The sequence below is a fragment of the Schistocerca serialis genome, chromosome 7 (assembly GCF_023864345.2).
Source record: "Schistocerca serialis cubense isolate TAMUIC-IGC-003099 chromosome 7, iqSchSeri2.2, whole genome shotgun sequence".
In the NCBI taxonomy this organism is placed as follows: domain Eukaryota; kingdom Metazoa; phylum Arthropoda; class Insecta; order Orthoptera; family Acrididae; genus Schistocerca; species Schistocerca serialis.
In genome coordinates this window covers 523,297,064-523,308,521 of record NC_064644.1, presented here as the reverse complement: position 1 = coordinate 523,308,521, position 11,458 = coordinate 523,297,064, and the positions used below count along the sequence as shown (strand labels likewise).

The window sequence follows — 11,458 nt, the reverse complement described above, 5'->3', positions numbered from 1 at the left end:
GTGCCTTCCCCGTCGTGTTGTCTGTTGTTACCATCATGGGATCCCGTTCACAATCAATAGCCCAATGCGTCGGCCGAGTTTTTCCAGCCCCATTTCTCTGTGTCGTCTCTTCTGCTGCTTCATATTGGCAACGGACTCCTGGTAGCTTTGCGTTGTCGAGATTTTCAGCTCGCGCTTTACATATGCTGCTGTGGAGACGGTGGTGTTCTGGACGTGAAGTCTACGTACCCTGTGTAAGTCGTAGTCCTGTGTACGTATTTAACAGTCGTTCGACGGAGTGAGGCGTCGTTTGTTGTGCCTTTTCGCGTATAGTTGCTTATGCGTGTGCATTTCTGCATCCGAAAGTGGTCGTGTGTCTCTGTCGCCAATGGAGTTTGAGACGAAGACAGCTACTGGCACCATTCGACTGTCGATGACAAATTTTCTCTTCCGGTGTCTGTAGTGTTGGTATCGGTCACTTCTGCTCAGCGGGGGAGTGTCACCGCTGTCACAATGCCCATGTCATCATCCGCCGTCATTGGCTCTTTGACGGAACTGTTCAGTGGAGCATCTTTCCGGAACACATTTGCAAATTTGAGAGGGAGAGACGTTGTCGTAAGTGTTGCTCCAGCTTCACCTGTCGGTGCTTGTGTAATTCTCCACTTGAGACATGTTGACTCGACAAGACCTTCCTGACCACAAGCTGAGCAAATTTTCGTCTGACCATCATAAATATCGCTCTGCAGCCTCCAATTGTGAGATAAGATGCCACATGTTTTGATAGCTCGATCTGTATTTGTTGCACCCCATTAAGTACCGGCTACATCATTAAGTTCTTCCATTTTTATGCTATGTGACTAAGAATCGTACCCTAAGGTTGTAGTGTGGTAACCAAGATGTCAGCTAGAACCTCATATGGCAAACTGTATAGTTCTTAATCGAAGCCAAGCCACACTGATCGGTGGCTACCGCTTTGATATGGCCGTCAGAATGTTTTTTTTTTTTTTTTTCGGCCCGTCGATGATCAAACCTGGGACTCCGGTTGGCAGAGCTGAATCCTGGGCCTACCCCACCGTTTCTCGTCAGGAGGCCAAGCAAGTTCAATAGCGCCCAGGGGCAGTGCAGAGTGATACAGACGTATTCAGAAGTATTCCTTTATTCAGCTAGTTTACAGAAGCGTAACGTCGGCGTGCCGCCCACGCGCTGTTCCGCAAGTCGGACCGTCTCAGCAACTCCCTGTTATGCCGACACCGCTGCTGCCGTCATCAAGGCCGCTCAGCTGGAAGCCGGCCGTGCTCTATCTGGTCGCCGCCCGCCAATGCGTCGCGTCTTGCGTCGCATAACTGACCGCGATTCCGGAGACTGCTGCAGTCCCTGGTCCTCGCCGCCCTCGTCCCTGTTTGGCCTGCTCTGTCTGACCGTGAGACGAAGGTGGTTGAACTGGTCTCCCGTGGCCCTTGGCCACTGCTGCTCCCAGGACAAGACCGCTAGTGGTGCTTGCCAGATGGCAACACCCGCCACCTTCCCTGGCGCTGGTGCGAGGCTGCCACGCCTCCCGCAGCGTACACCGCGCCTCAACCCCAGCACGCCAGGTGGGAAGCGAACGTAACCCATCGTGGACCCCCTGCAGACCACTGTCGCTGCCCTCCTTCTGGCAGACCGTGCAATCTCCAAGTACCCGGCTGCCGATCCGTCCCGCTTCGGTGTTGTCGCCCAGTGGTGGAATACAGCCCGAACAAGTACATAGAAACAAAGTACAGTAAAGGTTTACACAGAATATTTACATCACTGCCACACTGACCCCTATAAGTGTAGACCAGCACAGACCTGAACCGACTCTCGACTGACGTGGCACACGCCCCTCAAGCTAAAAGTGCCTGATTCTTTATACCGCTTTTTCTTCTCGCTTCTGACATTGTGTCAGAGAGAGACAGAAACAATGGCAGCGGAAATTCCCATACGTCAACTAATTACACATCGCCACTCCCGGCTCTGGCCTACTGCCTTGCCTCATACATCGCAATAACTTAGAGCAATGCTGCAGCTCCTTGTATCACTGTTGCCCCACTTCAAACAAATCGTACATGCAATATGTCGCTGCAGCTCAGCACCATGTTTACTCTGCCTGGCCTGCTATCATCGTGGATAAATTTTTTGACTAAAGTTCAGTCTTGATCACGTCATGTATGTTTTAATGATACAGGTGACCGGTTTCGGTTCTTTTTACAAAACCATCATCAGACCCTGGCTCCTTTAGGGTCTGATGATGGTTTTGTAAAAAGAACCGAAACCGGTCACCTGTATCATTAAAACATACATGACGTGATCAAGACTGAACTTTAGTCAAAATATAACAATTTATTGATCACTGCTTTCCAAAAATGTTTACCAACATCGTGGATAAACTTGTCACACAGCGTGTCACTGATAGGTTTGACGTAGATCACACTGATTGTTATAGGGAAGTGGATTACAGTCATAAAATGGCTCTGAGCACTATGGGACTTAACATCTGTGGCCATCAGTCCCCTAGAACTTAGAACTACTTAAACCTAACTAACCTAAGGACATCACATACATCCATGCCCGAGGCAGGATTCTAACCTGCAGCCGTAGCGGTCGCGCGTTTCCAGACTGAAGCGCCTACAACCACTCGGCCACTCCGTCCGGCTTACAGTGATATCTTGTGGTCCAATTTTAATTTTTTCTCCTATAATTCGTTCTACTTCATATGCCTTCGGTCAAGCAGGTTCATTATTAAAGCTGATCTTGTTGGTAGACTGTGGCTGCAGATAAGCCCTTCTACAGGATGACAGTTGTGGAGCTACATGAACTAAAATCGTCACAACTTCTGAACAGTTAGCGCTAGGATGTTCACACTGCACGGCTGGCCGCAGAGCATGATGGGAATTAGTATGAGCATGAACACGCGCCTTGTAGTAGTCGGCCATTTCCACTTGAAAATGTCGCGGTACAGCGTGCCTGAGCGTATAGCGCTGGTGAAGACCTACTGTGCGAGCAGTGAGAGCCCCTCTGCGGCTCAAAGGAAGTTTGCGAGCGAGTTCAAGGTGAAGACAACCTGTCCAAGTGTCGTAACAATCAAGTATTTGATTCACAAGTTTGAAAGAACTGTTAGTATTCGTAATGACAGTTTTGGCAACATCGGTCTTCCAAAAAAGGTGAAAACGCCTGAAAACGTCGAGAGAAAATGCACTGTGTTTCAAGCCAGTTCCAGGATATCGATGAGGCGAGCTGCACAATATATGGGAATCAGCCGGGAGATACTGCGACATATTGTTGTTGAAGATCTGCAGTTCTTCCCATACAACACATCAGCCATTAGGCCACAGAGCCATGGAACAGCGGTTGTGTTTCGCCAACAGTATTGATGAACAGTACTTTGATATGAACATTGTTTGAGTTGGCGACGAAGCCCACTTTTATTTTAATGGGTTCATCAATAAGCAAACCTGGCGTATTTGAGGACTGAGAATCCGCATTTCACGATCGACAAATCTCTTCACCCTCAACGGGTGACTGTGTGGTGTGCAGTGTCCAGTCACGGAATAATCGGTGCGATTTTCCTTTATGGCATGGTGACTATCGAACGGCACGTGAAGGTTTTGGAAGGTGATTTCATCCCCATTATCCAAAGTGACCCTGATTTCAACAAGATGAGGTTCACGCAAGACAGAGCTCGTGCCCATCGAAGCAGGAGAGTGATGACCTGGAGGTGCACTTTGGGGACCGCATTCCGGCTCTGGGGTACCTAGAGGCCACTGGCATGGGTCCCGATTGGCCGCCATATTGTCGGGATCTGAACACATGCCACCCCTTTTTGTGGGTCTATATTAAAGACAAGGTGTACAGCAATAACACCAAAACCATTTCTGAGCTGAATACAGCCATTCAGGATATCGACAGCATCAGTGTTGCAACTCTTCAGCGGGTCATGTAAAATTTCGCTATTTGTCTGCGCCAGTTCATCGCTAATGAAATAAAATGAAATGATCGTATGGCGTTGATGACCGGGAGGCCCAAATCGGGGGGAATTCGGCCGCCGCATTGCAAAACCTTTTCATTTGACGCCACTTTTCGACTTCCGAGTCATCGCTAATGATGGCAGGCAAATCGAACATGTCATAACCTAGATCTGAATATCTGCAGTGACGTTTAAATGTTGAATAAAGTGTGTGCACGTTATAGTTTGTAACTAACTTACGTTTTTTCGTATAGTTTAGTAAATTATCTCACTGTAGATCGAAAGCGTAAGCACTCATTTACAGGAAACAAACAACTGCATGCACGCGAAGCTCCACGGCAGGAACAAAAATCAGAAGTCCGAGACGCACAACGTCCATTGGCAATCCAACCCCGCCTCCAGGACCACCCCAAACTTCCATTGTCCCAGTACCTATATGGCTGTCAATTGCCAGTAGTGTCTGTTCCTACGGATATGTATCCATGTCCGAGGGAACATTGCATCGAACTGTTTAGACACTATAAAATACAGAAGCTGCCCTAAGGTTATCAGACGTACAGTTATTCATTACATAAAAGCTACCATGACCCTCTGAAAGTTAATACAAGTAATTGAGAACTATTTTCTTTATTGTTCCTTTTTAAATTAGTGAGTTACTGCCTGATCAGCAGCAACTTTTATGTCAACCCCATTCCTTCACTAATTTCTTCTTTCCATTTGTGTTCTAAAATGATTTTTGCAATGACAGCTTTTCACTATATTAAAATAAGAAATAAATCACGTTACGCAATTGCGTTGTGTTACACTGTACCACACTGTTCGTCCTTGTATATTTGCCGAGAAGGTATACTGTCCTTGCACTTGCTCTATACTGCGTGATATGGGCACGTGGTAAGTACTCAGACTTTCTACAAATTAGGAACTAATGTCGTAATGGTGATTAGATTAGATTAGACTAGATTAATACTAGTTCCATGCATCATGAATACGATATTTCGTAATGATGCGGAACGAGTCAAATTTTCCAATACATGACATAATTAGGTTAATTTAACAACATACTTAAGTTAATATACCAACTTTATTTTTTTTTATTTTTTTCTTTTTTTTCTTTTTTTTCCTTAATTTATATCTAAAAATTCCTCTATGGAGTAGAAGGAGTTGTCATTCAGAAATTCTTTTAATTTCTTCTTAAATACTTGTTGGTTATCTGTCAGACTTTTGATACTATTTGGTAAGTGACCAAAGACTTTAGTGCCAGTATAATTCACCCCTTTCTGTGCCAAAGTTAGATTTAATCTTGAATAGTGAAGATCATCCTTTCTCCTAGTATTGTAGTTATGCACACTGCTATTACTTTTGAATTGGGTTTGGTTGTTAATAACAAATTTCATAAGAGAATATATATACTGAGAAGCTACTGTGAATATCCCTAGATCCTTAAATAAATGTCTGCAGGATGATCTTGGGTGGACTCCAGCTATTATTCTGATTACACGCTTTTGTGCAATAAATACTTTATTCCTCAGTGATGAATTACCCCAAAATATGATGCCATATGAAAGCAATGAGTGAAAATAGGCGTAGTAAGCTAATCTACTAAGATGTTTATCACCAAAATTTGCAATGACCCTTATTGCATAAGTAGCTGAACTCAAACGTTTCAGCAGATCATCAATGTGTTTCTTCCAATTTAATCTCTCATCAATGGACACACCTAAAAATTTGGAATATTCTACCTTAGCTATATGCTTCTGATTAAGGTCTATATTTATTAATGGTGTCATACCATTCACTGTACGGAACTGTATGTACTGTGTCTTATCAAAATTCAGTGAGAGTCCGTTTACAAGGAACCACTTAGTAATTTTCTGAAAGACAGTATTGACAATTTCATCAGTTAATTCTTGTTTGTCAGGCGTGATTACTATACTTGTATCATCAGCAAAGAGAACTAACTTTGCCTCTTCATGAATATAGAATGGCAAGTCATTAATATATATTAAGAACAACAAAGGACCCAAGACTGACCCTTGTGGAACCCCATTCTTGATAGTTCCCCAGTTTGAGGAATGTGCTGATCTTTGCATGTTACGAGAACTACTTATTTCAACTTTCTGCACTCCTCCAGTTAGGTACGAATTAAACCATTTGTGCACTGTCCCACTCATGCCACAATACTTGAGCTTGTCTAGCAGAATTTCATGATTTACACAATCAAAAGCCTTTGAGAGATCACAAAAAATCCCAATGGGTGGTGTTCGGTTATTCAGATCATTCAAAATTTGACTGGTGAAAGCATATATGGCATTTTCTGTTGAAAAACCTTTCTGGAAACCAAACTGACATTTTGTTAGTACTTCATTTTTACAGATATGTGAAGCTATTCTTGAATACATTACTTTCTCAAAAATTTTGGATAAAGCTGTTAGAAGGGAGATTGGACAGTAATTGTTGACATCAGATCTATCACCCTTTTTATGCAAAGGTATAACAATAGCATATTTCAGTCTATCAGGGAAAATGCCCTGTTCCAGAGAGCTATTACACAGGTGGCTGAGAATCTTACTTATCTGTTGAGAACAAGCTTTTAGTATTTTGCTGGAAATGCCGTCAATCCCATGTGAGTTTTTGCTTTTAAGCAAGTTTATTATTTTCCTAATTTCAGAGGGAGAAGTGGGTGAGATTTCAATTGTATCAAATTGCATAGGTATGGCCTCTTCCATTAACAGCCTAGCATCTTCTAATGAACACCTGAATCCTACTATATCCACAACATTTAGAAAATGATTATTAAAAATATTTTCAACTTCTGACTTTTTGTTCGTAAAGTTTTCATTCAATTTGATGGTAATACTGTCTTCCTCTGCTCTTGGTTGACCTGTTTCTCTTTTAATAATATTCCAAATTGTTTTAATTTTATTATCAGAGTTGCTGATTTCAGACATGATACACATACTCCTGGATTTTTTAATAACTTTTCTTAATATAACACAGTAGTTTTTATAATTTTTGATAGTTTCCGGGTCACTACTCTTTCTTGCTGTCAGATACATTTCCCTTTTCCGGTTACAAGATATTTTTATACCCTTAGTAAGCCATGGTTTGTTACAAGGTTTCTTACGAGTATATTTAACTATTTTCTTGGGGAAGCAGTTTTCAAATGCATTTACAAAAATGTCATGAAATAAATTATATTTTAAATTGGCATCAGGTTCATGGTACACCGCATCCCAGTCTATCTGCTGTAGGCTTTCCCTGAAATTTGCAATTGTTAAATCGTTGACTGAACGTACTACTTTGGAGGACTGTTTAGTATTGATGAATGGAGCTATGTCATATATTGTAACTAGCTGTGCACCATGATCAGAAAGACCATTCTCAACAGGCTGAGCATTTATCTGGTTAAACTTATCTTGGTCTATAAAGAAGTTATCTATCAGTGAGCTGCTATCCTTTACCACCCGAGTAGGAAAATCAATAACGGGTGTCAAATTGAAAGAACCGAGTAATACTTCAAGGTCATTTTTCCTATTACCCTCTTTCAGAGAATCTACATTGAAGTCCCCACAAATAATAATTTGCTTCCCCCTGTCTGACAGATAGCACAACAAGGAGTCCAAATTTTTCAGAAATAGATGAAAATTTCCTGATGGGGACCTATATACAGTTACAATTATAAATGTGCCTTTATTTAATTTAAGCTCACAGGCACATGCTTCTATATGTTTCTCTACACAAAACTTTTTTGTTTCTATACTTTTTGCACAATGATAACTTTTGACATATATGGCAACTCCTCCTGTGTTGCTGTGACTAATACTACGGTTGGAACTTAAATAATGGCAACTATTTATTCACGACCGATACAAAAGAGTTACATGTTTGCGCCTGTTACTGTCCTTCAAAGTAGTCACCAGCGTTTTGTAGAACCCGTTGCCACCGATGTGGAAGGCGTCGTACACCGTTAGCAGAGCCAGTCTAGTGCCTTCCTTCATCTTCGGACTCAAATCAAAGTCACAAGGACTTACGTCGGGGGAGTATGGTGGATGGTACATACATCTCAGTCCCATCGACCGAACAGAGCAGCCACAGCTTGCTTCCGCGCATTGTCGTGCAACGTGATGGGTGGGTTGTGCGGAAAGTGTCGCCGCTTCTTTCGCAAAGCTGGTCGCAGGTGATGCTCCAAGAACGAATAGTGATACTGCACATTGACGGTGGCATTCGCTTCAGAACTGTTCCAGAGATTCGAGAGGCAGCAGACCTCTCCATTCGCACCATCAACAGAACAGGCTTTGCTAACGGTATACTATGCCTTCCAAATCGCTGGCAACGGGTTCTACACAACGCTGGTGACTATTTTGAAGGAGAGTAACAGGAGATAACTTGTAACTCTTTTGTATCTATTGTGAATAAATAGTTGCCACTATTTAATTTGCAACCCTCGTACGTTTTCCAACTGTTTATTAACAAACGAAATCACTAATTTTATCACTTTCGATCTTCTGCTTCTAATCTTAAAAAATGAACGCTAATAACGTGCAGAACAATGCATCAGCAATAAGTTACTGAGGTTTGTATTTGCGTGTATCTTTTCTGATAGTAAATGCCAGAAATCTGCTAGATCGAGCTGTCTAATGGACGAGCCGTCAGTCGCACTGATAACGGAACAAAGTGTCAGTTTTCGGAGCTCAGTTGGGGTGGATGCGGCCAGAGAGGCGACGTGAATTCCATCATGAGTTTCTCGATCGCTGCTGCCCCAACACCTCCGCTCACATATCAGACACGTGCCTCCATGACATTACTGCAATACCAGATCGGATACGTCGAGCGTTTTTGATATACCTACGCGTAACATCATATCTTTCTCCATTTCTTCCGTGTGACTGTAGAACAAACTATTCACAAGGGGAGGCCACGACGTTGGGATCACACATTTACTTTCCACTTTGTACACCTTTAGTAGGCCATTATCACAACATAATGTGCAAGTAGTACGGTGCACTACTCTGGCAATCCCAAAAAATCGCAAGAGAAGTTTTATGCGTGTATTGTGTGATTTATATATCTGAGCCTAAGTGCCAGACGTTAGAGCTCATGGTGGTCAAGTGGACGTCCAATCCGTCTGGTATATCACTGCCGATGGCGAACAGGTTAACCAGTTTCATTTGCACCGCATCTGTCTCGCTGACACACTACTACGTGTTCACTGTGGTGTGGACGACACAGACGTCCACAGATTCTCATGTGGTCCGTCGTCAGACGTCTGGAGGCTCGCGCACCGCATCTTGGCTTTCCTTACCCGACAGACATCTGCTCAGATCACTTTCCTGAAGCTTTTATTTCCAGATGTGATTCATTACCTCGTAACAAACACTAACTCTGCGAATTCGGTACGCGGCCATACGGTCCGCTACCTTTTTGGCCCCGACGAGAAGTCGGAACCGGGTTATTGGACGTACCTTAATGATCGACACTCTGCCCTCGTTCGTAACCGCAGATACTAACAGTTCTTTTCCAATTTCCTATGGAGCGCCTTTCATGATCCGCTTTCCGGCTGGAACGTCCAGGATATGAGATACCGATGCTTGTTTTGCCGACCTGACGCTCTGAGCGAACTACGAATGGTATCTCCTTTAAAAATTTCAGGAAGAGACGTTTGGATGTTCGATTATCAGAAGTCACGAGCGACTCCTGGAATTCTGGTAAGAAAAGTAAAAAATATAAAATAAATTAAAAATAAACGTAAAACAAAAAAGAATGAAATAACAAAATAAAAAAGCCTTTTTTTCGTCGCTCCTCTGTGCGTTCACTGTTCCTACTTTCTTTCTAGGCTACCCTATATCTGGGATAGGAATAGATAGGCACCAGCACTTGAAGAGGTGCAGTTCTTTTTCTTTTATTTTCCCGTAGGACATAAGTGGCGGATGCTAGTGAATCTACATCTACATCTACATTCATACCCCGCAAGCCACCTGACGCTGTGTGGCGGAGGGTACCTTGAGTACCTCTATCGGTCATCCCTTCTATTCCAGTCTCGTATTGTTCGTGGAAAGAAGGATTGTCGGTATGCTTCTGTGTGGGCTCTAATCTCTCTGATTTTATCCTCATGGTTTCTTCGCGAGATATACGTAGGAGGGAGAAATATACTGCTTGACTCTTCGGTGAAGGTATGTTCTCGAAAGTTGAACAAAAGTCGGTACCGAGCTACTGAGCGTCTCTCCTGCAGAGTCTTCCACTGGAGTTTATCTATCATCTCCGTAACGCTTTCGCGATTACTAAATGATCCTGTAACGAAGCGCGCTGCTCTCCGTTGGATATTCTCTATCTCTTCTATCAACCCTATCTGGTACGGATCCCACACTGCTGAGCAGTATTCAAGCAGAGGGCGAACAAGCGTACTGTAACCTGCTTCATTTGTTTTCGGATTGCATTTCCTTAGGATTCTTACAATGAATCTTTAGTGTAGTTTCCTTCTCCTGTCCACAGGCGATTAAAAAGAAAAGGTCGTTAGCGTTCGAGTTTCGTAAGACAAATGTCTATGCGGCGAATGTTAGACTCCTACTCAGACTTCATTTTTAATCTATATTTTTTTCATCACTGGTCATATTATTTAATTTATATGACTTTTAGAGACAATACGTTTTAAAAAACTGTTATGATGACGACGAACGAATAGTCGCCAATGAGAATGACTGGTGGCCAATGCTAAATAGAGACATACAGATCTTGTCAGTGAAGTCTATAAGGAGCTGGCTGCATGGTCTGGGTCTACAACGACTAAAATAATTAGAAGTCTTTGGTAAAAATAATATATTGTACTTAACTGGTGGTACAGGAGTCTTCATAGTCAGGAGGAATATAATTACAAACAGAGAGCTATAGAGGCATCACATAGGCCATATTTTAACTAAGCGCCTTGTTAGGTTGCTTCCTATCGGCTGAAGGTTATATTACTTTCCTACTTGACGTTCCGAGCAAGAGTGGACGAGTGCACGCTAGAGACTTGTTGCAAGCCGCGGAGCGGCGCTAGTCTCGACTCGCGGTCCAGCGATACTAGTACGGACTGCGGTCGATAACTGCAACCCCTAACGAGTGTGGTATCGAACGTTGTTACCACAAAAGCCACATGTATTTGCATCAAGTTTTAGTGAATTTCATGTTATTTGACTACTTACTGTATTAATTAAATTTAATTATTAGACCAAACACATTTGAAACTATCGACAAGTAAACGAAGAAACGCATAGAGTTTTCCTGAAAATGTATGCCTGTCGTGATTTGATAAATCCCATATACATGCAATCGGGTAAGCTGCTCGGAACTACTTTGCACACAGCTGCAGACATTTAGGCAGTCAACCTGCGTAGGGGTGAGACGTAGCTAATGTAGTAAGAACGAATAGTGTAGGTGAAAATTTTTCAAATATCACAGAATTTATACTCGTGTTACGAAAAATAAGGCTGAGCGCTAGGCGAACCGTCGCCTCATACAGGT

The 11,458-nt window shown here is 42.9% G+C and overlaps 1 protein-coding gene across 1 annotated transcript in view; it reads left to right on the top strand.

The window, feature by feature from the left end:
• The first annotated feature begins 4,841 nt into the window (after nucleotides 1-4,841).
• The window catches only part of LOC126413201 (adipokinetic hormone/corazonin-related peptide receptor variant I-like), a 188,541-nt gene continuing 181,924 nt past the window's right edge, over nucleotides 4,842-11,458 (top strand). Inside the window, exon 1 of the mRNA XM_050083097.1 lies at nucleotides 4,842-4,852. Coding sequence (XP_049939054.1) covers nucleotides 4,842-4,852 — 11 coding nt within the window. The remainder of the gene's footprint in view (nucleotides 4,853-11,458) is intronic.